General features: G+C 58.2%; 2 protein-coding genes across 4 annotated transcripts; one reads left to right on the top strand and one right to left on the bottom strand.

Annotated features, from left to right (window-relative positions):
* Nucleotides 1-879: 879 nt before the first annotated feature.
* Nucleotides 880-3535, top strand: LOC306808799 (proteinase-activated receptor 3-like). Its single transcript, XM_079319785.1, has 2 exons — nt 880-1062; nt 2432-3535. Exons 1-2 carry the CDS (start codon nt 966-968, stop codon nt 3508-3510), a joined length of 1176 nt encoding a protein of 391 aa, XP_079175911.1. The 5' UTR covers nt 880-965; the 3' UTR covers nt 3511-3535.
* A 142-nt stretch (nt 3536-3677) lies between these two features.
* ARAP3 (ArfGAP with RhoGAP domain, ankyrin repeat and PH domain 3) lies at nt 3678-25917 on the bottom strand. 3 transcript variants are annotated; one of them, XM_079319737.1, is made up of 34 exons: nt 25750-25917; nt 23313-24362; nt 22684-22742; nt 22330-22403; nt 21543-21613; nt 17674-17943; nt 17000-17069; nt 16307-16427; nt 15947-16134; nt 15144-15250; nt 13999-14198; nt 13794-13879; nt 12977-13159; nt 12634-12796; nt 12262-12393; nt 12034-12190; nt 11799-11901; nt 11437-11635; nt 11296-11359; nt 10875-11038; nt 10526-10738; nt 9869-9974; nt 9269-9416; nt 9087-9155; nt 8748-8822; nt 7972-8086; nt 7119-7247; nt 6861-6994; nt 6620-6702; nt 6390-6425; nt 5968-6031; nt 5740-5877; nt 5441-5479; nt 3678-4867 (listed from the first exon to the last, which is right to left on the bottom strand). In XM_079319737.1, exons 2-34 carry the CDS (start codon nt 24320-24322, stop codon nt 4301-4303), a joined length of 5337 nt encoding a protein of 1778 aa, XP_079175863.1. In that variant the 5' UTR covers nt 24323-24362; nt 25750-25917; the 3' UTR covers nt 3678-4300. The 3 variants fall into 3 exon arrangements, with proteins under 3 accessions (XP_079175863.1, XP_079175864.1, XP_079175865.1); XM_079319738.1 differs by lacking the exon at nt 25750-25917 and adding an exon at nt 24489-24648; XM_079319739.1 differs by lacking the exon at nt 5441-5479.
* Between the last annotated feature and the right edge of the window lie 1224 nt (nt 25918-27141).

The following is a 27141-nucleotide window of genomic DNA, read 5'->3' as shown; positions in this document are numbered from 1 at the left end:
GGCATGTGGGGACATGTGGGACACTGAAGGGACAGCCCCCAGCACACAGACATGTGGTGTCCCACATCACACGCAGGACACAGAGCCCCTGGCTTGGCAGGACCCTGCCATGGGGACACGGGCACAGAGCTGAGTGTGGGGGCCACCTGAAATCATGAGGGGTCCCCAACCAGTCCTTGTGTCCCTCTGTCCTTCTGTCCCCCTCCCAGTCTTCCCCCATCCCCGTCATCTCTCCTCTTTCTGCCCGGGTTTTTCTCTGTGTGTCCTGCACAGCTCTCCCTACTGTCCCATTCATCCCCTTTTTTCTCTTCCCATGACAATTCTGGGGTTGGCTGCACATGCCCCAGTCCCACTGGTGTGTGACAAAGCACAAGGCTGGACTGGGGATGTGCCACTGGCTCTGTTATTCCCTTTCTTAGCTGAGAAAATCAGCAGAGGTCACTTTGGTGACAAGAGGGGAACAATGCCGGGTGTCCCCATCTGCATCCAGCTGTGGCACCAGCTTGTCAGCCAGAGATGGATCCTGAGGAGGGATGCAGAAGGGATGCCCAGTGCAGTGCTTCAGTGGGGCACAGCCACATGTCACCAGCATGGGAACCAGCTGCCACCTTCCTGTCCACACACGAGGCACAAACAGCTCCATCCTCCCGCTGTGGTTCTCCTGTCTGCCTCCAGCTGCCCCTTGCTCGCTTCCTCCTGCCAGGAGTACGGCTGTGTGACAGCAGCTGGAGATGTGTCCCCCGTCACTGGTGTGCTCCAGACGCTGGGCGGTGGTGACAACTGGCTGTCATCTCACGCTTCAGTCTGGCTGTGGGCAGGATTGTGGGCAGGATGCTGACATGACGTGGTGGAGACAAAGAGAAGGTCCTTTCCCTGCAGAGAAAGGGACTGGTGACAGTCCCACCATGTCAGCAGCACTGAGATATCTGTGAGGAGCCGGCTGGCACAGCGGCCACTCTGCAGAGATGTCCTGGCTGGTGCTGTCACCTCGTTCTGCTGCTGTCTGTGTCACCCTCCTGCTCAGCTGTGCCTGGCTTGGCTCTGCTGCCCAGCCCTCCTCAGGTAAGTGCCTTGGTGGGTCTGGGGGTGATGGGGTAGGGCAAGGACCCCTCGCTGGGACACCCCAGTATCACATTCCATGTCACTTGGAAGCAATGGCTGGGTGTCACAGGGAGAGCTTGGGGTCCTGCTCTGCTGCCTTCCCTCAGTGTCCATTGTGAGAATCTGAATGAAGACCCAGCCAGCATTTCTGTTTTTGGCAGCAAAATCCAGATTAATGCTCTTTTAACCTGAATTTTCCATCCCCAGGGTGTGGAGAGGGGGCAGAGACTGTGGGAGACCTGTTGGATGTAACCAAAGCCCCCTGGGGTAGGGTGTTCTGGGGATCATCAGGATAGACATTCTGGAGCTGGGGTGACGTGCAGAGCCTGTCTGGTTATTTTTTTTAGCGAGCCAGAAAAGGGATTTGATCCTGAGTTGTTTCTCTCGGGGGCTTCCCTGTTCTTCATTTCTGTTCTTTGCACACAGCAAAAAAACCCCGACTGCAGGAAGATGAGGAGATGTCTGTGGCTGGGGTGGGAAGCTGGGCTGGGCACACAGCTGGGACTGTCCCAACCCCGTGCTGCTGTGGGTTTCCCATCTGCCCTCCTGAGCCCCTTGTGCTGGGCTGGGTAGGGCGAGGGACATCCATCAGCAGCAGCAGGGATGTGGGAGCAGAGCCTGTGTGGGCTCAGAGCTGGGCTGGCACTGATGAGCTGGTGGCTGGCACAGAGTGAGGGCAGCAGGATCACAGAATCACCAGCTTGGAAGAGAGCTGCAAGATCATCGGGTCCAACCCAGCCCAACACCTCAACCAGACCATGGCACCAAGTGCCACATCCAGACTTTTTTAAACACCTCCAGAGATGGTGACTCCACCACCTCCCTGGGAAAACCATTCATCACTTTTTCTGTAAAATTATTTTTCCTAATATCCAGCATATATTTTTCTTGGTGCAGCTTAAGACACTGTCCTCTGGTTCTGTCACTTATTGCGTGGAGAAAGTGACCAACCCCATGTGGCTACAACCACTTTTTGAGAAGTTGTAGAGTGTTGGGAAGGGAGGGGACAGGGAGATGCCACATCCTGTGTCTGGTGGGGGCTGTGCAGGCAGGGATGCCAGCTCCTGCTGTCCTGCCATGGGACAGGGAGATGCCAGCTCCTGTGTCCAGTGGTGGCCCTGCAGGCAGGGGTGACAGTTCCTGCTGTCCTGCCATGGGACAGGGAGATGCCAGCTCCTGGGTCCAGTGGTGGCTCTGCAGGCAGGGGTGACAGCTCCTGCTGTCCTGCCATGGGACAGGGAGATGCCAGCTCCTGTGTCCAGTGGTGGCCCTGCAGGCAGGGGTGACAGCTCCTGCTCTGGGCTGAGCCCTGTGCCTCGTGTCCCCGCAGTGCTGGGCAAAGGGCGATCCCTGCTCCGCCTCACTCCCCAGGAGAAGAACGTGTGCTTCAAGGCCTCTGAGGAAGATTTTCTCAACAGCACCCTCAGCACCCGCCTCCTGCCTGCCCTCTACTCCGTGGTCCTGCTGGTGGGGCTGCCAGCCAACGCTCTGGCCTGCTGGGTCCTGGCCACCAACTTCAGGAGATGCTCCAGCACCATCTTCCTGCTCAACCTGGCCATGGCTGACCTGCTCTTTGTCCTCCTGCTGCCCTTCAAGATCTCCTACCACCTCCTGGGCAACCACTGGCTCTTTGGGGACTACCTGTGCCGCACCATGGTAGCCTTCTTCTACGGGAACATGTACAGCTCCATCCTCTTCCTCACCTGCATCGGCCTGGAGCGCTACATCTCTGTGGCACACCCCTTCCTGTGGAAGGGCTCCAGCTGGGCAAGGGGCAAGGTGGGCATCTGTGTGGGCATCTGGCTGGTGGTGGGGCTGGCCATGAGCCCTCTGCTTTTGCACTCCCACACGCAGGAGATCTCCAGCCTCAACATCACGACGTGCCACGACGTGCTGGAAAAGGAAACCCAAAGGTTCTTTGGCTACTATTTCCTGTCCCTGGTGGGGCTGGGCTTTGGCCTGCCCTTTGTTCTCATGACCATCTCCTACAGCTGCATCCTGGTGCGGCTGCTGGCCAAGGGAGGCAGCTACAGGCAGGTGGTGCGTGTCCTGGCCCTGGTCCTGCTGGTCTTCATCCTCTGCTTCACACCCAGCAATGTCCTGCTCTTCATCCACTACCTGCTGGAGCCCACGGGGTGCAACAATGGCACCTACATCTCCTATGCCCTGGCCCTGGTGCTCAGCGCCTTCAACAACTGCTTTGATCCCTTCATCTACCTCTATGCCTCGCAGGATTTTCGGGGCTGGGTCCGGGATGCAGGAGGGCGCTGCCTGCGGGGGCTCGAGGCCTCGTCAGGGAGGTCCACGGAGAAAACAGCCCTGCCCCTGAGGTCCAGCGAGCAGAGCCAGGGCTGCCGGGCTGTGCCCCCTGCCCCGGGGATGGGGGAGCCTGAAATGTGCCCACCATGAAGGACTGGCAATAGACTTGGGCAAAAAATCCCACCTGGATCTGAGGTTCATGAGGATTTTGCCTCAGTTTTGCTCCCCTGATGACACCAGCACTGCCCAATCCCATGGGACCCCCCCAGCCCCCCTGCCAGATCCCTCACCACTCCTCCTGCAGTGACCAAACCCTCCAGAGTACAAATAAACCTTTATTTCTCCCTGCTGGTGGCAGGGACAGGTACAAACTCCCTCGCTGAGGAGGGGCTGCCCTCCATTGCCAGGACTACACACCAGGCACACACGGCCAGCCCTGCTCCTGCTGCTCCCCCTTCCCTCCCAAATTATGCCACAGTGGGTGCAAGAAGGGAAGAGGGGATGGCTTGGGTGTCCTGGCACTGCTCTGCAGGCCCAGTGCAGGAGAGGGGACACGCTGAGTTCCCTCATGCCCCTTGTCTGGCACAGTGCCGTGCTGCCAAAACACGTGGGCACCACATTCCTGCTTTTGTTTTCCCCTTTCCTTGTGTCCCTCGGTGCTGGGCTTGATGACAGATGTGCCACCCACGAACAAGAGCACAGGTGGCAGCAGTCCCAGCCCTCCCACGAGGGGCTACCACAGCCCAACATCCTGGTCGCCACTTGTCCCTTTGGTTCCCAATCCCAGCCTGGCTCCGGGATGAGGAAGAGGAGGAGGATGGGGGTTCCATGATGTGGGAGTGTGGGGTACCCATCATCTCTGCCACTGGGGTACCCACCATTGCTGCCACCGGGCACGACTTGACCCCCAGGACGGTGGCCACCCCTTTGGCACAGCGGGTCACGTCACCGGCTGGCCCGGCCCTGGGGGTTGGCCATCGCTCTTCCTGAGGATGACACTGCTGAGCTCCTGGATCAGCTTGTCACTGATGGGTGAGGGAGCCTGCAAGCTCCTCTTCCTGGGCAGCTCCAGGGAGCTCTCTGCCGTGGGGCTGCTCCCCGGCGAGTCTGCCTGCTCCCAGTCCGTGCCCAGCGCCAGGGAAGGCTCCACGTTCCTCTCCAGAGAGGCAGTTTTGGTGGGTGCGAGCCCGGGCGTTGGAGCTTTGCTGCTCTCCAGGTTCAGGCCCCTTTCGAGGGACACAGCTTTGGTGACAGAGAGCCCTGTGACCCTGTGGGCTGGGCTGGCAGGCAGGGAGGAGCGCAGGGCAGAGCCTGGGGGCTGCTCAGGGAATGGGAATGGCTTCTTGGACCTGTCCACAGGGGGCACGGCCGCCAGCTCTGCCAGCAGCCCCTGCCCCAGCTCCAGCGCCGCCAGCTCGGGGAAGTTCCCCACTTCCTCGTAGACAGGATCAATGTCTGCCTCCTTCTCCTGCTGCTCCTCCAGGGAGTCCTGGTGGACCTTCATGGGCTGGGGAGGGCAGGGGGCAGGGTGAGGGGCACTGCCTGCACAGCTCAGCTGTCCCCCCTCACCCTGCCCCCCTGCACTGCCTGGGGATCCTTGGCCCTTGCCATGGGGTCGATACCTCTGCCAGGTCCCTCGGCTCAGGCACTGCTGCCCTTGGTTCCCCATGGCTGAGGAAGGGGGAGTTTTGGTGCCTGGGCATGATCTGTGCCACCAGCACAGCAGCCCTTGGCAGAGGGCTCTGGAGTGGGGCAGAGCACAAAGCCAGGTGAGATGAGGCTCAGCCCAGTGGCCTTTTTGGAAATAACCTGATGACAAGGCAAACCTCTTCCCTCACACTCCTCCCATTGATACTCTATGGGCAATGTGTGCTCAATGGGAGAGGCTCTGGGAACTGGGCTGGACTGGTGTGGTCTTGCTTGCCCATGCAGGGACCCACATTCCCCAGGCAGGGAACACGCAGAGCAGTGGGCACCCCCTCATCTACCACATCAGGTGGGCACATCTCTGAGATGCTGCAGGTGAGCCCTGGCACAGTGCAAAGCCAGCAGCAGATGCTCCACGTGTGCAGGTACTTACAAAGAACATGGACAAAGTCCTTCGCGTGTGCAGGCGGCGCTAGAAACAGAGGAGACGGACAGGGGTGAGCACGGAGAGCGAGGAGCAGGGCAGGGGGGCCTGGGCAGGCAGGGGAGGGGCACAGGGCACAGGAGCCTGCAGGCACAGAGAGCTGCCACGGACAGGCACGGACACGAGCATGGCACCCAGCACACACAGCACCCACGGGTGCAGCGGCCTCTCCGGGGTCTTGGGACGGGTACAAGGACCAGGATGGGTGCAGGGGCACCTGCGGGCAGGGGGAGCTGCGGGGGCTTTACCAGGGTCTGGTTGGCAGAGAGCATGGTGGCATCAGTGCTGTCCCCGTGCAGGGGCACCAGCGGCATGGTCCCGAATTTCTGCTTGGCCAGGTCGGAGGAGGAGCGTCGGCGCAGCACCACGGGGCGCAGATCATCGTGCTGGGCACAGGGACAGGGGGACACGGGTCATGCCCTGCCAGCCCCGTGCCAGCCCCGCCCAGCTGGGTGGCCCCACCAGCCTGCACCCACCTGTGCCTTGAGGATGCTGGTGGTCCAGTCCCAGAGCTCAGCCTGCCCTGAGCACACCAGGTACCTGCAGAGCAAACAGTGGAGAAGCTGCCAGGGAGAGGGGACAGCGGGAACATGTCCCCTTGTCACCTTGTCTGTGAGCCTGAGGCTCTCAGGTTCATCTACAGCCCATGGTGTAAATCTCTGAAAATCTTTGCATGCCCAAATTGTTGCTTTAGGGCAAGGTGAGATGGGTGAGGAGGCAGGAAGGCTATGTGGCAGGGACAAGGGACACTCCCATCCTGTGCCAGGGACAATGTGGCCCCACCACTCTGCCTCTCGAGTGCCCCAGCTCTGCCCTGACCCCAGGGCCCCTGGCTGTCCCACTCCCACTGAAACTGGGCACACATCCCAGCCCCAGGACGGCAGAGGAAGGTACTCACAGCTGCTGCTTGTCCAGGGTCAGCGTGAAACCCCACCTGGAAATGAAAACAAGACTCTAGGGCAGCACTGCCAAGCTCACACACAGCCTGGGGTTTGTGGGCAGTGGGGCAAGGGCTGAGCTCGCCCCATGGGCACAGGCTTTGGGTCCAGGTGGAGCCTGCTGTAGTCCAGCAGCTGGGTTTGGGTGCCAGGAGCAGGGACTGGATGAAGCTGGGAAGGTCCCACTTACTGAGCTGGTGGCTTCAGCTTCTTCCTAATGCCCATGTAAACCTTGGCTGCATCCAGGGGCCACTCACGCTCTGGCTTGGCACTCTGAGAAAGGACATGCAGTGGGTCAGCCTGGCTCGGTGCCAGCCTCCCTGCCAGGAGCACAGCCACCTCCATGTCACCACCTGCTGTCCCCAGGCTCCTCCTCCCTGCCTCTCCTCCCACCCCCAGGCTCAGCTCTGCCCCACAGCATCCCCTGGTACCCTCTTCTCCTTGAGCAGCAGCAGCCTCCTGTCGCAGATGACGAAGTAACGCTCCTGAAACTTGTTCCCCAGCAGCTTGGGGGGCTCCTCACGGCACTTCAGCAGCCCACACTTGGGGGTCTCACGCTTGGCACCTGCCCAGCGTGGGGACATGGGGGTCAGGATGGGACTGCAGGGGGATCCCACGGTGGGAGCAGGGCAAGGGGAAGCTCAGGGCAGGGCACCTCGAGGGGCTGGGTGCCTTTGTGCTGGCCTTACCTGTGAAGAGGCAGCCGCCCTCGCCGATGGGCACCTTCCTGACCAGCAGGTACGCGGCGCTGGGCTCCGGGAGCTTGCACCACTGCAAGGCCTGCTCCAGCACCTTCTCCTTGGGGTGCAGGGGCCGCTCTGGGCACACAGAGACACTCTCACCACTGCCCCCTTCCCTGTGCCAGTTCCTGTCCCCTCTGCCACCACCTGAAAGCCACCCACCGTACCTCGCACAGAATCACAGAATCACCAGGTTGGAAGAGACCTTCCAGATCATTGAATCCAACCCAGCCCAACACCTCAACTAGACCGAGTGCCACATCCAGCTTTTTTTAAACACATGGTGACTCCACCACCTCCCAGGGCAGAGCATTCCAGTACTTTATCGCTCTTTCTGTAAAAAAACTTTCTCTTAATAGCCAACCTAATTTTCCCTTGGTGCAGCTTGAGACTCTGTGTTCTCTGGCTCTGTCAGTGCTGCCTGGAGAAAGAGACCAACCCCACCTGAGCACAGCCACCTTTCAGGGAGCTGTAGAGAGTGATAAGGTCACCCCTGAGTCTCCTTTTCTCCAGGCTGGACAACCCCAGCTCCCTCAGTTGTTCCTCACAGGGTTTGTGAGGAAACCCCTGATTCAGCCTCGTAGCCTCCTCTGGATGTGCTCAAGTGTCTCAGTGTCCTTCCTAAACTGAGGGGCCAGAACTGGACACAGCACTCAAGGTGTGGCATCACCAGTGCTGAGTACAGGGATAAAATGACCTCCCTGCTCCTGCTGGCCACATCACTCCTGATCCAGGCCAGGGTGCTGTTGGCCCTCTTGGCCACTGCTGGCTCATGTCACACCTCCCCCAGTGCCATGCTCACCCAGCTCCCCGTTCTCCAGCACCTCGAAGGTCAGCCAGATGTCCAGGCTGGCGGCCACGCTGCGCATCTCCAGCACCTGGTTGGTCAGTTCCTCTGCTGTCATCGTGGGGGACACCTGGGGCCGGGGACACGGGCAGCTGAGGTGCAGGATGGGCCCCAGGGAGCCTACTGGAACCCTAAAACCTGGGAGCTCTGAATTTTCTAACCCCCAAAAGAACACTGCTTTTGGCCTGAGGTCTTGGAGAAGGCTTCCAAATTTGAGTGATGGACTTAGAATCACTAGTGTGTCGCTAGAATAGAAATGTGTCATATCACGACATGAAGGGTTTGGAATCTGGGGTTTTGGAATGTGGTAATAAGTATGGGACAAGATGGAGGTTCTGGGACAATGTCTTTTTCTTCCTTCTTGCTCTTTCTTGGTTTTAAGCAGTAGTTTTTAGTTGGATAGAAAGTACCACACTGCGGGTCACAGGTGATTGGTCATTGGGTCAAAAGTATAAATAATATAGGTATTAGTTTTAATTTAATAGTTAGGCCTTAAAAGACCTTGTAACAAGCAAGATACAGCTCCATTTTGTAATTTTTAGCTTGTTAGCTAAAAGGTCTGTAGCACTCACTTTACTCTAATAAAAATTAATAAACAACTGAGTCTGAACATGAAACTCCTGTCTCTCATGCTTCAATCCCAACTCTGATTAAAGGCAAAAGAAAAAAGCAAGGAACCACTGACAGCATCCTCCTCACTTGCCCTGGCACAGCCCTGCTGTGGGACTCACCTTCAGGGTGATGCAGCAGTCGGGCACCTTCTGCTCCAGGTACACCTCGATGATGAGGTCCCCTGCCTGGGAGAGCTGCAGGGAGAGCATTGGTGTGATGCTGGTGTGGCTGCTGAGCACATCCCACCTTCCCAGGGGTGGAGATGGTGTCCTGGGAAGCTGCTTCTCCCCTGAGCAGGAGCCTCAAGGTGATGGGCACAGCAGAGATAATGTCCTTTCCCAAATGTGGATATGGGACAGTGGGCACCCAGGGTGTACAAGGGAGTGTCCCCATCCTCCAGTCAGCCCCACCAGCCCAGGGATCCCTGATGTGGGGACCAACAAGCACATTCCCAGTACCTGGGTGTCCTTCCAGGTGGTGATCAGGCTGTTCTCCAGATCCATCTGGGATACCTGATCCTCATCAATCTGCCAGAGGAAGGGTACACAGGGTCAGTGTGGAGTAGGGCACAGGGCCAGGCAGAGGTGGGCAGTGGGGGGGGATCAGACCCAGCACGGAGGGGGCTGCAGGCCCTGCTTACATTGAAGATGCTGACGTAGTTGTCGATGAGATCTTCCATCACCTTGACCTCGTGCTCCCCTTTGCCATCGGTCTGGAAGAGGCTGGGTGCGAAGAGCAGCGACAGGTTCTTGGTGCTCATCTGGTTGAGGTCTGCACATTTCTGCACCCTGGCATGAGGAGAGCAGAGGTGAGGGGCTGGTCCTGCTCAGGGTGGGGTTACAGCCCCAGCCACTCTCCTCTGCCTCATACAAACAGCCTGGATGTCTCCTAGCAGTGGGAACTTCAAACTGGGCAGTTCCAGTTTGGAGAACTTCCCTCTACCATCAAACCAGACAACGATGCTGCCCCAAACTCTGACTCAGGGATGGCAGTTGAGTGTTTTCTGGATGATATTTACATCCTAAAGGGTGGTGTCCCCTAGTCCCAAACCTCCTGTTGCTCCCCTTTGCTGCAGGAATGTTCAAGGTGTCCCAGACATGTTCCAGCACCAGCTGTGTGGGTGGAGCAGGGCATGGGGCTCTTCCTGTCTCTTAGGGAGGGGAGCCAGCATTCCTTGGGCAGCAGGGAGACCCCACAGTGCTGGCTGGAGAAGGGAACCCCGAGGGGGGGCCCCACTGACCGGTAGAGGTGCCCAATGAGGGCAGCCAGGGTCTTGTGGTTGAGGCGAGGCAGGCGGTGGATGAGCTCCTTGTAGCGCTCCAGGCGCTGCGGCTTCGAGGAGAGTTCTGCAGGGAGGAGAACCAGACCCTGGCTGAAGGCAGCAGATCCAGAGGGGACACAGCACCAAGGACCCACCCAGGGAACCCAGAGTGGAGCAGTGTGGATGATACAACTGTCCCTGAAAAGGGCCCTTGGGATCTTATACCCTAAGACTGAGAAACTGTTCGTGAGAGATGCCCCCTCTCCCCACTGAAACCTCTGTTATCATTTAGGATTTCTATTGGTCTTTAATTTTACTGGATGATTGGCCTTTTCTCACCCAGAATCTTAAAGTAATAGCATAATTCCCAACTTATAATTTTACTGGTTAGAATTTCAATCCCCCTAAAATCTATAAAAACCCCTTGGTGTGCTATGTAACTGGATTTGCTGGTGGAACCCTTTGAAGAAATAAAGCTACCTTTGGAACCTCAATTCCCAAAGTCTCATTTCTGGCTAGCTGAGGAGCTGACCTTCTGCCTCGGAGCCCCTGGAGCTATCCAAACCCCATAGCAGCCCAAAGCTAGAACCACCCTAGCCCAGGCAGCTACAGAGCAGGGCTGGGTGAAGGAGGTACCTGCAGCCTCCTTCCAGTGCGGGTGCAGCTCCAGGGTGAAGATGGGATCTTCCAGCTCCCGGAAGAACCTCTTCAGCACATCAGTGACATCCTCGATGAAGTTGTCGCTGATGCGCAGCTTGACGTTGCGGGCGTCGCGCCGGAACTCCTCCATCAGTACCTTGATGCGGGACTTGGCTCCATTCTTGCGGTAAATCCCCTCGTGCCGCAGCCCTGGGACGGGGACATGGGCTCACAGGGGCTGGATCCTGTCCAGAGGATCCCTCGTGGTGGCCCCGGAGTGGCGCCTCCTGCCTGGATCCATGGGCCACCCCGAGTGCTGGAGGGCGCTGGGGTGTGCTGGGCTCACCGTACTGGGTGATGAAGGCGATGCAGGAGTCCACGATGATGGGGATGTCCCCCCTGCTCAGCTGCTGGTCCCTCAGAGCGTTGCCCCGGCCCCCTGCCGACGCCTGGATGTCGCTGTACCACGCTGCTGAGTCCACCCGCGACAAACCCTGCAGGTAAAATGTCCTGAGAACAACAAGGGCAGAAAAGAGGGAATGAGGGTTGTCACAAGGGCAGGTTGTCCCCTCCTGCCTGTGACAGAAAGTGAGAGCCAGCCAGGCTGAGGTGGGGCCACCCTACCCTACAAAGCACCCCTGCAAGCCCCTCGGTCACAGCCCTGCTGTCCCAGTAACTTCCCCACCAGGGATTTGGGATCAGCATTGGCCCATCCAGAAGTGCCTTTGCTTGGCTCGTTAACCATCACCCCCACGGCCAAGACTCACCTCCCCATCTCCACCAGGACCAGCAGCTCCTTCTTCTCCGGGGTGTCCGTGGGGGGAACCAGACCTGTGTAGGGCGAGAGGCTGAGCAGTCGGAGCCGGTGCGGCGCCGCGGTGCCGGTCCCGGCTGTGAGCGGCACTCACTGAGCTCCTGCAGCCGCCGCAGGTTGATGCTGTCCTCAGCCCCGTCCTCCTCGGCGGGGCAGATGAAGAGGTGACCTTTCTGCAGGATGAAGAAGGCCCTCTGCCAGCACTCGGGGTTCAGCATGCACTTGTAGCGCAGCTGGCCCACACGCTGGAACTCATAGCCCAGCAGGCAGTGGCAGCTGACGGGGGTGAACCACTGTGGGACAGGACAGGAGAGCAGCGAGGTGAGGACAGGGCTCCTGACCCCCACCAGGATGGGGGCAGCTCACAGGGAGGGTGGGAGCCCCTGGAAAGGGAGGAGGGTGTTCCCACAGAGGGAAGCAGGGACAGAGTCTGGGGACACGCTGGGGCTGGCTGACCTTGCCGATGGCACTGGCCCAGGCTTGCAGCGTTTCGGGCCCATCAGTTCCCAGCTGCTGCACCTTTTCCCCAGTGAGGAAGAGCTCAAGGGTGAAGCGAAACCTGCAGTGGATGAAGCAGCACATGAGGGCTACCCTGTCTCTGCTCCCAGAGCCAGAGCAGCCACTGCACGGAGCAGGGAGCCCGGCCCTGCTGTCTGTGTGCCCCACGCTTTCTGGGCACGGCTGGGGGTACCTCTCACTGGGGCCGGGGCTGGTGACTGCCTGATGGGCTCTGTTGACCCCCAGGGAGATGAGATCCCCGCTGTCAATGTGGCTCAGGGGCTCGGTGCATTTCTCAGTGTCGAAGAAGAGCAGGGCTCTCTCCAGGGAGCACCAGGTGCGCTGGAAATCTGCAGGAATGGAGGGTCAGTGGCACTGGGTGGGCACCCTCTGGCTGCCCTCCCACGCTGTCCACACTCACCCTCTCTGCTCTTCCTGGCCCCTGGGAGCCTCGGGGGGGCCGTGGCCCGGTACAGGTACCCGCTGTGTGTCACTGGCTGGGTGATCTCGTTGTAGACGCCCTCAGGACCTGGGTCCTGCATGTGGGGGCTCCCTGTGGGACACACTGCTGAGGGTGGGAACACCAAACTGTGGGTACCAGAGGGAGATCCCACTCCTGCAGGCTCCCTGAACAGGGACTCCAGTGGAACCCGCTAGTCAGAGATTGCAGAGGAATCCTTAACCCCAGAGGACACCTGACTCCTGAGTGTCCCCAGCCTTGAGCCATGATAGGAAAGGCAGCAAAGAGGAATTTCCTCTACCCAGCCAGCTGGGATTCCACAGTTTTCCTTACCTGAAAGGTTCCTGGACCTTTTGCTCTCTGGTCCCCACCAAAGGTCAGCCCCTGGAGCCACCTCGCTGGCAGCAGGGTCAGAGGCCAGGGCAGCCTCCGAGGATGAGAAGAACTGCAGGACAGTCTTGAGCAGGGCTGGTCCTGACACTGCAGTGCACAGAGCCTGCGGAGGAACAGGCACACTTAGGGACCCAGTCCTGCCTCATGGAAACTCTACATCCCACCCAGGGCTGCTCCAAGGCAGCCAAACCAGGGCACAGCCTCCCAAAATCTGCCTGGCGCGAGGCACTGAGCACACACAGCCCGGCAGGAGGTGCTGGCACCTCAGACCAGCTGTCCCCACCTGGAGCACCTCCTCCTGGGTGGCGTGGTGGGGGTGGGGCAGGCGGTACCGTCCCTCCCGGTACTTGCGGGTGATGAGCTCCCGCCGCTGCTCGGCGCTGCTCTCCGGGCTGATGGCCTCGCTGGCGGGCAGCCGGGCGGCCCAGAACCGGTTGGCTCGGTCGTTTCCCAGCACGATGAAGAGCTGTGGGAGAGTCCCGTGGTCATGGCGAGCCCCGGGCCAGCAGGAGGAGCAGGAGGAGACCAGGGCGACCATGGGGCTGCTGCCGTGCCCGAGGAGCAGCCTGGCCCCTGAGCATGCCTGCCCTGAGTTCTCACCTGCACAATTACATTGCACCCCTCAGTGCCTCACCTGTACAGTTTCATTGCACCCCTGAGTGTCTCACCTGTATGATTTCATTGCACCTGTGTCACCTGTACAATTTCATTGCACACTAGTGCCTCACCTGCACAATTTCATTGCACCCCTGAGTGTCTCATCTGCACAATTTCATTGCACCCCTGAATGTCTCACCTGCACAATTTTATTGCACCCCTGAGTGTCTCACCTGCACAATTTTATTGCACCCCTGAGTGTCTCACCTGTGTGATTTCATTGCACCCTTGAACTTCTCACCTGCACAATTTCATTGCACCCCTGAGTGTCTCACCTGTATGGTTTCATTGCATCCCTCAGTGTCTCACCTGCACAATTTCTCTGCACCCCTCAATATCTCACTTGTAAAATTTCATTACACCCCTGAATGTCTCACCTGCACAATTGCATTGCACACTAGTGCCTCACCTGCACAATTTCATTGCACCCCTCAATGTCTCACCTGCACAATTTCATTGGACCAGACGCTGGTGTCCAACTTCAGGCTTTGCACCTTGGAAATGTTGGAGCCCAGGCTGCGGTGCTGCCCTGCAGAGAGCAGGAGAATCATCACCCCTTGATCCTGCCAGAGACCTGAGCCCCAGTTCATGCCCACACCCCAACCCACACCCCCAGGACGCCACTGTGCCCATCAGGAGCTGTCCCACCTGCACACTGCTTGCAGATGACCACGCACAGGTTGATGGATGCCCAGTCAGGGCTCTGAGCCCAGCAGTCAGCACAGTGTTTGTTGGATTTGTTGGACCAGATCTTCTCTGCCACCTCGTAGTCGTAGAGCATCTCGGCGATGGCCTCCTGCAGTGCCTCCATCCACTCCCGCTTCTCTCGCTCCGACTCCGCCACGAAGCTGCCAGCAGCATGCCAAGGCACATTGGTTTTGGTTTAGGGCAAATTCGGGAGGAAACTTACGAATGGGGATATTTTAGGAAGCAGATTTAAAGGAGGAAAGGGAAAGGGAAAGGGAAAGGGAAAGGGAAAGGGAAAGGGAAAGGGAAAGGGAAAGGGAAAGGGAAAGGGAAAGGGAAAGGGAAAGGGAAAGGGAAAGGGAAAGGGAAAGGGAAAGGGAAAGGGAAAGGGAAAGGGAAAGGGAAAGGGAAAGGGCAAGGCAAGGCAAGGCAAGGCAAGGCAAGGCAAGGCAAGGCAAGGCAAGGCAAGGCAAGGCAAGGCAAGGCAAGGCAAGGCAAGGCAAGGAAAGGAAAGGAAAGGAAAGGAAAGGAAAGGAAAGGAAAGGAAAGGAAAGGAAAGGAAAGGAAAGGAAAGACTCATCCCCTGCTTCTCCTTTAACGAACCGGGTGCAAATACTAATAAACTTTTAAAACTTTTATTGGAACATTTAAAATGTGCTATTGGAACTGAGACACAGGGCACAACGAAGAAACTGTATACACACTTGAATGAAACTTTAGTACTTTTATAAACTTTTTATAAATCATTATTTCTGAGCTCAATCCAATAGCTATTTTAATTTGTGTTCTTTTACTGTAGAAATTATGTGTTAGGGACACTATTGGAGTTATTTTTGGATAAGAAAATAAGTTTAGGGACCAGAAAGGTATTAAAAAAGATAAGGGATTAGAGACATATGAAAGCTTTTACCTTGAGAGACATGATGAATTTAAACAATATGGTTACTGGTTGCTTTATAATACAGAGTAATTACAATTAAAATGCAATTAGAATAGGGGTTTTTTTTGTTGTTGTTGTGGTTTTTTTTGTTTGTTTTTTTCAGCACATGAGCCCAGCTCCCTCCTCATCTGCTCCTCCCTCCTCACCCCCCGGAACACCGGGATACCTGAAGGTTTTGGAGGGGGTGATGAGCTCGAAGCTGCGGCTCTTGGCCTCGCGGATGGTGGAGCCGCGCATCTCGATGAAGCACATGGCAATGCCCATCTTGAAGAACTGCGGGGCAGAGCAACAGCGCTGCTGCTTCTGAGTGCAGAGTGCCCTGGGCACGCAGCCCAGCACCCCCAGCATCCCACCCCTGCGCCCCTGACACTCTCTGACATAAAGCACCCTGCAAATACATCATGCCTTCACACCAAGGTTCTGCCCACAGCCCCCAAATGTGGCTATGCAGGTGCTTTTCTTTTAGGGATTTGAGTCAGGGACACTCATAAAACAAATATCAGCCTGAGCCAGCTCCTCAGAGCTGATGCTGCTTAGTGCATAGCAGGCAAGCAGGAAGTGAGGTGATGGAAATAAAAACAGGGGTGCTGAGAAAATTCAGCAGGAAGGAAGTGAGGCATTCTGTGGGCAGCAGCAGCAGTGTGGGACGTGACAGGGACCTGCTGTCACTGCCAGTCCCTCCTGCAGCACGTGTGAGTGCTGCTGAGTCCATGGCCATTGATCCAGCAGTCCTGGGATGGACTGGGGTGCTTGGTGTGGCCAAGAGCAGAATATCTGGTGGAGATGATGATAATTTGGTGGGGCTTCGCTCCTGGTACCCTGCTGCTCTGGGCAGGATCTCCAGCTTCCTGCTCTGCCCTTCCCTTTTTCCTGCCCACCTCTTTTGTCCCTGCTCTCCCTTTGGCACCAGCCCTGGCTCAGCTCCCTCCATCCCTCTCATCCCTGTGGGGGTCTGCTCTGGCCACAAACCTGCTCACTCTTGTACAGCCACATCTCAGGCAGGCTCAGGGCTGCGAACACCTTGGATTTCTGTCCCTTCAGCTCCAGGATTCCCGATTTCTGGCAGTGGGCAGTGTTGGCAGGACGGGGCCGGGACCCCACCAGGCGCTGCTCCATCACCTTCTTCTGCAGCGTGGAGCACCACTCATTCCTCTGGGCTGGGGACCAGGCAGGAGGGAGCACGGCTGAGCCCTTCCCAACAGCCCTGGCACGGAGCAGAGCACCCAGAAGGCAGCCAGGGGATGTCTGGGGATGCCTGCAGGGTGCTCTGGCTGGAGAAGGGAGGCAGGGATGGTTCTGTAGGAAAATCTGGCCCAGGTTTTTACTTACCCTCATTCTCAGCACGGAAGACAAAGATCCTGTGGCTGGTGATAACCTGGAACTTGTTGTCCTTGGTGGAACGAGCCATCTCAATCACAGACAGAGGAATCACTCCTTTGGGATAGGGCTCCTGGAATGAGCCCCAGGTGGGGTTATCAGCTTTGCCCTTCCCACAGGACACATCCATGACCTGGCACCTCCTCCACATCCCCTGAGAGTGACCAGATGTCCTCTGCAGCCACCAATCCACTTGACATGGGAAATACTTCCCACTCCCAAACTTCACAGAGGCCCTTCTGCCCCTTTTTCTACCTGTGGTAACTCCTCCTGCCCTGTTCTGGGCAATATCAACCTGAGTCAACTCTTCAGAGCTGATGCAGCTTAATGCACAGCATCTGCTCTGCTGGTGAGGCCTCACAGCACAGCCAGCAGGCACCAGCAGCCAGGTGGGTGCTGGGGATTCAGGAAGGGGTGGATCCATGGCTGGGACCCTATTTGCAGCAGGACCTCCCCTTTCCTGCTCCCTGTTGGCAGAGGGACCCTTGCTATCCCAAACTTCCTATGGCTGAGGCTGTGCTGTGCCACCCTGGTGATGGCAGAGCATTGCTGGCTGCTTCCAGAAGGACAGAGGGGATGGCTGCAGCTCTCTAGGTGGTGTTGAGGGTCAGCCTCCCCACCCTGCCCCCCTCTGCCCTTTGGTACCTTCTCACTGCTGAAGTACATCAGGTTCTTGCCATCGAAACGGACGTAGCGCCTCTGGAAGACATAGTTCCTGTTGGGATGGCAGAAAAACTGTTGGGAAGGGGATGATTCCCCCTCACAGATCCTTCCTCCTCCACAGGAGGCCTCACAGCACAGCTGGGGTACCCAAGAGGAGCACAGTGACCAGTGCAGCCACCCCACCTTGCCCAAGGGGGTTCACCTATGGGGATTACCTCATCCCTCATCCCTGATCCCTGCAAGTGCTCCAGGCCATTTGGATAGGGCTTGGAGCAGCCTGGAGTAGTGGAAGGTGTGTGTGGGGGAGAAGAAAAGTAGTCTAAAGTTTTATCCTGAGTTTTTTTCCTTATACTTTCTACTAATAAATATAATTAATAAATAAAAATATAATAAATAGAAAGATAAAATAAATATAAATATATAATAAAAATAAAAATAAAAATGAATATAAATATAAATATAAATAAATATAATATACTAATAAAGTTTCTCTTTATACCATTAAAACTTAAGCCCATTGTGCCTTCCTCCTAATCCTAATGCACAGCAGGAAAATGTCCAATTTTCAAGACCACTATAGTAATAGGGTGTGGGGGAGCCCGTCCCATGGAACGAGATGATCCTAAGGTCTCTCCCAGCCCCAAACCTGCTCGTACCCCTGTGGGGACAGCTTGTCCAGCCAGCCCCCGAGCATGGTGGGCCGGGGTTCGCACAGGGACGTGTAGCTGGCGTAGGGGGAGATGGTGAGGTCATCCAGGAGCTCGTCGGGGTAGAGGTGTGCCGGCAGGCTGAACGGGGAGCCCTGGGCGCGCGGCGCCTCCACGGTGGAGTAGCCCTCGTCCTCGCCGCGCGCCGCGCGCTCCATCCGGCGGCCACGGCTCTCCTCGTCCTCGCTGCGCCCCTCGCTGCTGCACTCGCTGCTCGTCCTGTACCAAAAGGGGAGGCAGGCTCCTGGGTAACCCCACTCAGCTCCTGGCCTCATCCTGTCCTGCTCGGGGCACCCAGGTGTCCGAGGTGACAATGCAAAGATGTGCCCAAAAGGAGTGTTCTCTTACCAGCTGTTGAACCAGCTGGGGCAGTGATCCTTATCTCTGTGGGAGATATCCTCTGCTAATGGGCCAGCTATTAAAACCAGGTAGGACAGTGCTCCTTATCTTTCCCACAGCCCATCCTCCCTCCAGGAGATATCTCCTGTTCATGGCCATTGAGTCCCAGTGCATGACTGATAAAATTACATCATCCCACTGGGAGGTGCTCCAGCCAGGGGGAGGAGCCAAGCTTTTCCCATCTAGATAAAAACTGAGATTTTGGACACCAAGACAGCCCTTACCCACTGGTTTCCAGAGGAGAAGAGCTGCCAGACCTTTCTACAGGATCACTGCTACAACAGACCCTCATCTGGACTGCTGCCACCACCCTGACTAGCAGGTGTCAGGTTGTGTTCTGACTCTGTCAGTGCTTTTTCTTTTGTACTACTGCATGTATTTTATTTTTCTCATTTTTCCTATTAAATTGTATTTCTGATGTGGAGTCTCTCACTGGTTTTCAAACCATTACACCAGGGATTTTGGGGTTTGCATCTCCATGAGTGTTCGTGGCCACCAGCAGTGATTCCTGCTTTAGGGAATGTCACACAGACGACCACTGCACATCTCCAGACCCCTGGCATTGCCTCCTTCCCCTCCTCACAGGCTGTGAAGGAAGCCAGGCAGATCCCCAATCCCATATCCTGCTCCACACCCACTCCAGCTGCTCTCTCCCTCTGCCCCTCCAACATTCCCGTGAAACTCCTGCCATGGCACCTTTGTGCCTGCTCTTGTGTCCAGCCAAAATTCTGGAGTTCAGACTTGAACCTTTTATTTTTATATTGTTAGATGACTTCTATACTTAATATATATTTTAATTTTATGAACATACTTTTTACATATGTATATGTATAATATATACATATATAGCTCCTGCATCCATCTCCATTCCTTGGGAAGTCATGCTAAACCCCCAGCCAGGCCTGCTGAGGCTCTCCAGCCATAACAATAAAAGGAAATTATAAAAATAAACTGCTAAGCCTGACCCTTCCCATCAGCACTCTCAGCCAGGAGTTTTTCTTTCCCTGGAAAGGAAATGTGCTGGGAAATGTCTGACAGTCCCAGGAGCTCACAGGGGTGATGGGCACAAAGAGTTGTGGCAGCTGGGAGACCTCAGCACCCAGGGGAGAGCATCTATGACAAATTCCACTGTGGAATCCAACAAGGATGATCCAAGACTTGTCCCAGCTTCTGTCTGAGGAGCATCTGAGCAAATTGGGCATGTCCAGGGCACAGGGTGAGTGATGGGGGCAATCATGAGAAGAACTGAAAGGACTCTCTTGGCCATCACTGCTTCAGCCACAGGAGATGGGTGACGTCCCTCCCCACGTGGGAAAGGTGCAGGTGTGCTGTGGGAGTCTTCCTCAGAGATGGAGATATTTTTGGAGAAGAAACCCACAGAACATGAGAAAGCACCTCCAGTGTAAGTTCACAAGAAGCTTCAGGAACAGGAGAAGGACCCCAGACAACTCCCCTCACAAATTCTCCCAACACCTGGTTTTGGGCACTAGGACAGGCCCTGGACAGGCAGTTTTTGCCATCAGGTATCCCTGAGGCACATGGGACAGGAGCAAGCCCTAAATCTGCCCAGGAAGATGCTGGAGCTATCCCAGTGGGGCTGAGGAGGGCATGGGGAGGGGAGAAGGGCCAGGGAAGACAGAAAATGGCCCCTGGGTGGCTTCGAGGTCGGAGCACAAGGAAAATTGCTGTTTAATTAGCACAACAGAGCCTTGTCAGGGTGACTCATCTGGCTGGAGTCCCAGCCTGGGCTGCAGATGCTTCAGGAAGGACTGGACAGGGAATGGTGTGGCTGGGGGACTCTGTGAGTCACAGGCAGACAGCAGCCAGGCTTGAGTGGGAGGCAGACCCACGGAATGGGCCAGGGCAAGAGGAAAACAGGAAAAAAATCCATGACAGCCCCTTCCTGAGCTGTGTCTTAGTGAAACTGTAAAGAGATGGAGGCACTGAGCATGTGGTGGGGACAAGCAAAGCCTGACCCAGTCCCCTGAGCCCCATGGGGTGACAGGGACACTGTGTGCCACCTCTCTGTCCTGCTGGCACTGATGGCTGGAGCAGGGCACCAGCATTTCAGGGGGCTGAGCATCACCAGTGTGGATGAGCAGGTAAATCCCACCCCACGCTCCTGCTGCACCCTCAGAGACCCAGCTCCCAGTTTGCAGGGATTTTGCATTGCTTTTCCTCTTTCTGAGGGTATTTTCTTGCTGGTGAGGTGGCTCTGCCCACCCCTGACACTCACACTGCCCACACCCAAGCCAGGGAGCAGCATGGGCCAGACACAGCTCCCCCAGAACAGGATAAGAGGAGCTACCACAGGTAGGAAAAGGGCAGAAGGGCCTCTATGAAGTTTGGGATTGGGAAATATTTCTCATGACAAGTGGATTGGTGGCTGCTGAGGACAGCAACACAAGGATGAGGACTGGCTGAGCTGCAGGAACACCAGGGGAGGATCAGGGTGTTCCAGAGATGCAGCAGAGCTGGGGCCAAGGCTGGCCAGGATCCCACAGCTCTGCTCCAGGGAATGGTGGTGGGACCAGTGGGGCAGCAGGATGATGGACTTTGAGCACAGTGGAAAAGGTTCTCAAAGGTTTTTCTGCCTTCTTTTTCATCTCCATACCCCAGGCACACTGGTGCTGGGCTGGGAGAAAAACCTGTGAGCTGCTGCTGCTGCTGGTCACATCCTGCCTCTTGTCAGTGCAAAATCCCACAGCTGGCCAATTCCCTTGCTATGTTCTGGATCCCAACTCCCTGGAAGCCACTGGATGCAGACAGGTCAGTGCCCAGCTCCTCTCTGACCCGATTCAGAGGCTCCACAGGAGATTTCAGTATTTCTGTTTACATCTCTGGCCACAGCAGAGCTGAAGGCCTCAGAGCTGCAGCTCACCTCGTCCTCTCTGAGCAACACAGGAAAAGGAACCCTCCCCATCCGAAATGGGAAGAGCAGCTTTCCTTCCTCTTTCTGAGATGCTATCAGGAGTTATGGAAAGTACATTTCAAAAGTGTTTTAAAGGTGCCTCTCACAATTTCACTGCTCACCAGCACAGAGGGACTGAGCAGCAGACACTGAGCTGATGCTGCTGGAGCCTTCAGGAATTGCACAACCCCTTATCTGGAGCTTGGAGCCATCGAATTTCTGAGTAATCCCCATCCCCCATGGTCTTTCACTGTTCCCAGAGGCCAAATCCGGGTTCCTCTGGCTGTACAGGTGCTGCCCCAGCTGTGCATTCAGAAATCTCCGTCCCCACAAGAGTCACCCACCAGCACAGCTCCTCATCCCCAAACCCACCAGCTCTTCTAGAGACTGCTGACACCACCCCAGACACCCCTGATCGGTCCTGCCATGGGGTAAATCCCCTCTCAGGCTGTCCCCAGAGGTGTCCCCTGTCCCCTGAAGCCCAGCCCAGCCCAGAGCTGATCCCTACCTGCAGCCATCTCTCTCCAGCTCCAGCTCGGACACGGCCTCGTAGCTCTGCTCAGAGGAGATGCCCACACCCTGGGGAGAGAGGATGGTCACACCTCCTGTCCCCTGTGCCCTGTCCCATCCCAGTGCCAACAGAGCAGGGGCTCAGCCCGTGACCCTCAACCCAAAACTGAATCACAGGTTCTCCTGAGAAGGAAGGGACACATCCAGACCAGCTCCAGGCTCTGCCCAGACACCCCAACCCTGCCACCCTGTGCACCCCTGGGAGTGCAATCCAAACACTCCTGGGCAGCCTTGGGGCTGTGTCCATCCCCTGGGAATGCCCAGGGGAACCTGGACAATGCCCAGCACCCTCTGGGGAGGGAAAAACCTTCCTGACTTTGCAGCAGCTGGTGGGATGCAGAGTGACAGCAGGGCACAGTCACCACCCCCACAGTGTCCCCTTGTTAGTGGCACTATATAAATCTAAAAATCTAAAAAAATTGTTTTTTCCACATTCCACTTCATTCAAAGAGCGCTCCTCAATTTGCATTTTCTGTCCCAAGTAACAAAAACCAAAAACTTCCATATTGTCCCATACCTATTATTATTCCAAAATCCCAAACTCCAAACCCTTCACCATGTGATAGCACACACTTCTATTCAAACTACACACGTGTGATTCTAACACTGTCACTCAATTTTGGAAGCCTTCTCCGAGGCCTCAAGTCAAAAGCAGTGTTCTTTTGAGGGTCAGTGTCAGAAAGCACAGAAAGCTCAGAACTCCCAGGTTTTAGGGTTCCCCTCACCTTTGGCTCCCGGGGTGGGGCCACATGGCCAAAGATGGTCTCACTGTAGGGGCTGACGGGCGGATCATTCACCTCTGTGGGCAGAGACGGGGGAGGCAAAGGCATCAGGAGTGCCTGAGGTGAGCCAGGACCAGCCAGGACCCCCCAAACCCACCACAGTGCACCCCAACACCCAGAGCACCTGTCACAGTGACACATCTGGGGTTGGGCTGTGCCTGGCATGGGCCACCCCAGACCCTGAGTGAGGCAGGAGCAGGGCAGGGCTGGGGACGGGCAGGGTGTGTGGGTGACCCCTCTCCCCCTTCTCAGGGACACTGGGGGTCCCTGCTGTGCACAGTGCCCCGGGGGTCTCACCTGGCTTGCTGCTGCGTCTCTGTGGGATGGGGGGCAGGGCCCCGCTGGGCCAGCCAGGGCTGCAGGAAAACAGGACAGGGGTTACTGGGGCTGGACTGGGATCTGTGGTGACCAGTCTGGCTGGGCAGGAGCTGCTGGGTGCTGCTCCTGAGCCCAGGAATATGCAGCATCCCCTCCCTGCTCTCAGTGCCCTCCTTGCTCCCTTCTCTTCCCAACCCTGGGACTGCTGGGCTGTGTTTTCTGGGGCTGTGGGGCATTTCCCACCCCAGCAACTCCCCCCTCAGACATCTCCCACCTCTTTCCCAGCAGGAGCCAGCCCCAGAATCCTCACTCAGCCACCCCCTCACCATGCTGGGGACCCCCAGCCCCCACTGCCAGAGGGACAGAGAAAGGGCAGCAGCCTCTCCCTGCATCCAGGAGGAGCCATCGGGGGGCCCACGGCTATCCTGTCATCTCGGAGGGATCCCAGCTGCCGCATCCAGAGCTCGGGGAAGGCACGGGGAGGGTGCTGAAAGGCGCTTGTCAGCACCTGGGGTGGGTCCCCGGGGTGGGGGGGCCTCTCTGGATCCTCATCTTTGCCTGCTCTGCCCCCTCTCCCCTCCCAGGGCTGAGGGAAAGCATCGCCTTACTCAGACTTGTCCTCGGGCTGGGTCTGCTCCTGCGGGGACAGAGCCGGGGGCTGCGGGACACCCTCGCCCCGGGGCCCGTCCTGCCCTCCCGGCTGCTCCGCGGGTGCTGCCGGGCGCTCGAGTCCCTCGTAGATGATGTTGGACACCATCCGCAGGCGGGCAGAGGCCGCCCTGGGGCACGGCGAGGGCTCTCTGCGGGCTGGGGCGGGCAGGACAGCGGGGGAACCCTCCTGGGCACCGCCCGGGCCGGGCTCAGCCGGGCCCCGGGCTCTGAGCCGCGGGGGAACGCTCGGGACGGCCGGGGGGGAACTCTCGGGTGTCTCCGGGGCTTGTCCGTGGCTCGGGGGTGGCCGTGTCTCCTCCCGGGCGCTGTCCCGCCCTCTCAGCCGGGATGCTATCACACCCATGGCCGCTGCTGCCCCCGGATCAGCTCCGCGCTCCGCGCTCTCCGAATCCGTGGAGCTCTCCCCTGGCACGAACCCCTCTAGTACCACAAAAGCTGCCGGTGCCCTCTCGCTGCCCGGGCCGTGTGCTGGCACCGCGGAGCGCGCCGGGGGCACGGGCGCCGATCCCTGCTCTGCCTTTGAGCGAGGGAAAACCGTCCTGGGCTTGGGAACCGGCTTCAGGGCGGGGGGAGCAGGGTCCTTCTCTGCCTGGCTGGGCACGGTTACACGCGGCTGCGTCCCCAAGGCGTCACTAGTCCCTCCCGGCTCTGCTCTCATGGCATCCTTGCCCTCCTGGGGGGCATCCAGGAGCTCCGTGCCTCGGGAATGGGACTCTCCTGCTGCCCGGGATTGGCTCAGCATCCGCGTCTGCTGCGCCAGCGTGAGGATCCTCTTGCGGTGCCCGGTGGCGGTGATGCCGATCTGCTGCAGTTGGTGGCTGTCCAGCGAGGTGGCATCTCTGGCCACATGGTACCCGTGCTGCTTGAAGACATCCCGGTACCTCTCCAAGTGGATGGTGGCCAGCCAGTCCGCGATATCCGAGTCAGGGCCGCACGGGGAGCTCATGGCCCTGGGGTGCCTCAGGGACGGATGCTCAGCCCATCATCTGTGCGAGGAGAGGAGAGAAGGGCTGAGGAGGCGGCAGGAAGGGAAAGGGGGTGGGGTGGGCTCAGCTGCCGTGAAGAGTGGGAGAGCGGGATGCTCCCCGAGGTCTCCACAGCCCCCCGCTCACCTCGCAGCTCCAGGAGCCCGCATCCTGTTGTTCCCCAGCCTCTCGAGCACTGCCCGGAGCCGGATCCTGAGCCGAGGCCGGGCAGGAGCCGAGCCCGGGGCTCACGGGGGAGCGGGTGGTGCAGCAGATGCCGAGGGCTGGGACATGCCGGGCTCTGCGGGGCCGGCGGGCGGGCCGGAGCCGCGCAGCCGCGGGGGTGTCCCGGCAGATACCGGGGGGAGCACGGGGCCCCTCCCAGGGGATGAGCTCCTGTGCCGGCCAGCTCGGGGAGGGCTCTGCGGCCGGAAGGCCAGACCATAATCTCTCTCTCTCACTGCTGGCGAGGGCATGGGAGAGGTCAGCATGACTCACGGGCAAACAGAGAGGGGACAGACTCCCACCCAGCCACCCCAGGCCGGGCCGGAGCCCCCAGCGCCGGCACATGGCCACAGCGGCACGGGCTGGCTCGTGTGCCACCAGGGAGGATTGGCCAGCCCAGCGGCGGGACAGAGCCTGCTGAGAGCCTTTTTCCCATGAATCACGCCGCTCCGCACTAAACCATCTGTGCTGACTGTGCTGCCACTGGGTCTTTTTCCAGTTCCTCCATTTCCCTCTATTGTTCGGCTCAAGCTTCCTTCCTGCTGCCTGCACGCTCCCACGCATCCCCTGCCCCCTCCCGCAGGAGCCGCGTCCCGAACGCGGCCGGGAGAGCCGGGCTGAGCCCCCGTGCCCGGCACGGGATGCGTGGGTGCCATGGGGAAGTGCCCTGCGAGCTGCGGTGTCCCCGCAGCACGTGGGGGATGCTGTCAGCGAGGGGGAGGGACAGTCAGACAGGGGAGCAGGACAGGGGGACAGGAGCTGCCAGGCTGGTGTGGGACCTACCGAAAAGGCAGGGCAGAGCGATGACCCACTGCGATGTGGGCTGCGGGTTTGAAGGGCTGTTCCCACTTCTGCCCAGCAGCTTTGGGGCCGAAATGGGGCGATTTCCCCCTTTTTCATGTCTGTATCACCCTGTGGGATCTGCGGCCGGCTCTGCCCTGCCTGGGGCTCCTGAGACATCCCCGTTCCTGGGGCTCTGGTCCGTGCCGGGCACCGTGCTGTGCTGTGGCAATTTGGGGCAGTGCAGCCCAAAACCAGTGCCCACCTGCACTTCATGGGCAGGTGGGCACCAACCCTGTGAACCTATACAGCCCATAAACCCCGGCGAGCATGGGCTGGCCCTTCCCCGTCGTCCCCAAACGTGTCCCACCCATCTCCTGCCACCTCCGCGGTTGTCCCTCACCTGTGGCGCTCCGGCGGAGCAGCACGGTGCTGGCGATGTCGTGGGGGCTCCGCGGCCACCCCGCCCTGGGCTCCAGGGTGATGCCAGGGCAGTCCCGTGCAGGAACTGCTGCGGGCTCCGCAGCACCCAGCCTGCGCCTCCCACTGCCGGTCCCTCCTCCAGGCCAGCCCTCCGGTCCCCATCCCTGTCCCACCCTCTGTCCTGTCCCTTCCCAGGCATGACGCTGCCCCGGCTGTGCTGTGTCCTGTCCCTCAGCCAGGCTCTGCCTTCCTTTGGGCTTAACTGGGGAAAACAGGCTAAAATATTCATGCTGATGAGGGGACTTGGAGGGCTGGCGCTGGGGCTGTGTGGGTGAAATTTTGGGAACATCAAAGCAGTTGAGCTGAGGGGATGCTGAGAATGCAGCACCTCATCCCATTTCTGGTGCCCCGAGGGCAGGTGGATATGGGGTGAGCTGAGGGGCAGGATGACAGCAGTGCAAGAGGAATCCAGGGGGATTCTCTCCTGCAGGGAGCCTGAGCTTTCCCCACAGACTGTGCTTTGAACACAAAGTGTGCTTTGAACACAACGATTCTTGCAAGAGCCTCAGCAGGGCTGGCCGTTGGTCCAGCTCAGCTGTTACTCAACCTTGAGGGTGTCAAAGGCTGATATCTCACTCCTGATGCCGTGGCTGATAACCTCTCCCTGCCCTGTGAGGGCCCAGAGCTTGATTCAACTCAAGCAGGTCCTTCCCCCCCCAGCAGTGCCCCCAAAAGCCATTGTGGGGTCGTGTGGGAGGCCCACCCTGCACAAACCCTGGGTGTAGTTTCAGAGGGGAAAGGCAGGTTCTCACCACAGGCTGCTCTGCAAAGCAGAAGCAGAATTCAGCACAAGTCTGGAAAGGATTTTGCCTTCCTCCTCTTTCCCCAGCAGCTGCCACAGCAGGGAGTGACACATCCCGTGGGCTGGGCATGGCGCAGTGACCCTCATGGGCTGCCTTGTGGGGGGGTGTAGGGACCCTCAGGGTGCCTGGGGACCCTCAGGGTGTGCAGGAACCCTGTGGCCCTGCAGGGCAGACCATGCCATCCCTCCAGCTCTTAGAGGAAGCTGTTTGGCTCTGCTGTTCTTGGGAAGGCTGCTGAGGTCTGTGGTGTGAATGGGAGGGACAGAACACAGGCCATGTCACCGTGTCTGTTCTGCTGTGCTGCAGCAGTGCAGCAGTGAAGCACAGCCTGGCTCCCTGAAGCATCTCCACAAACACAATCCCAGGCAGGGCCAGGCTGGGAGGATCCGCAGTGGCTCCTCTGCTCTGAACACCGTGCTCAGACAGAGCTCAGGGCACAGGAACACCTGGAATATCCCCAGGGACACTCACAGCCTCTGTGCACACTCTGCTCAGGGCTGGGCACTGCC

The sequence above is a fragment of the Erithacus rubecula genome, assembly GCF_903797595.1.
Source record: "Erithacus rubecula genome assembly, chromosome: 16".
Classification (NCBI taxonomy): domain Eukaryota; kingdom Metazoa; phylum Chordata; class Aves; order Passeriformes; family Muscicapidae; genus Erithacus; species Erithacus rubecula.
Note: the sequence above shows the minus strand (reverse complement) of the source record. Positions and strands in the feature narration are given on the sequence as shown.

What these genes read in the sequence shown, in the direction of transcription:
- LOC306808799 (XM_079319785.1), top strand. Translation starts at nt 966, where the DNA reads ATGTCCTGGCTGGTGCTGTCACCTCGTTCTGCTGCTGTCTGTGTCACC. An exon ending in TGCTGCCCAGCCCTCCTCAG is followed by an intron (nt 1,063 to 2,431) that starts GTAAGTGCCTTG and finishes GTGTCCCCGCAG; the next exon opens with TGCTGGGCAAAGGGCGATCC.
- ARAP3 (XM_079319737.1), bottom strand. Translation starts at nt 24,322, where the DNA reads ATGAGCTCCCCGTGCGGCCCTGACTCGGATATCGCGGACTGGCTGGCC. An exon ending in TGTACTTCAGCAGTGAGAAG is followed by an intron (nt 16,428 to 16,999) that starts GTACCAAAGGGC and finishes GGCTCATTCCAG; the next exon opens with GAGCCCTATCCCAAAGGAGT. An exon ending in GGACTTTGTCCATGTTCTTT is followed by an intron (nt 4,868 to 5,440) that starts GTAAGTACCTGC and finishes TGCCCTCCCCAG; the next exon opens with CCCATGAAGGTCCACCAGGA.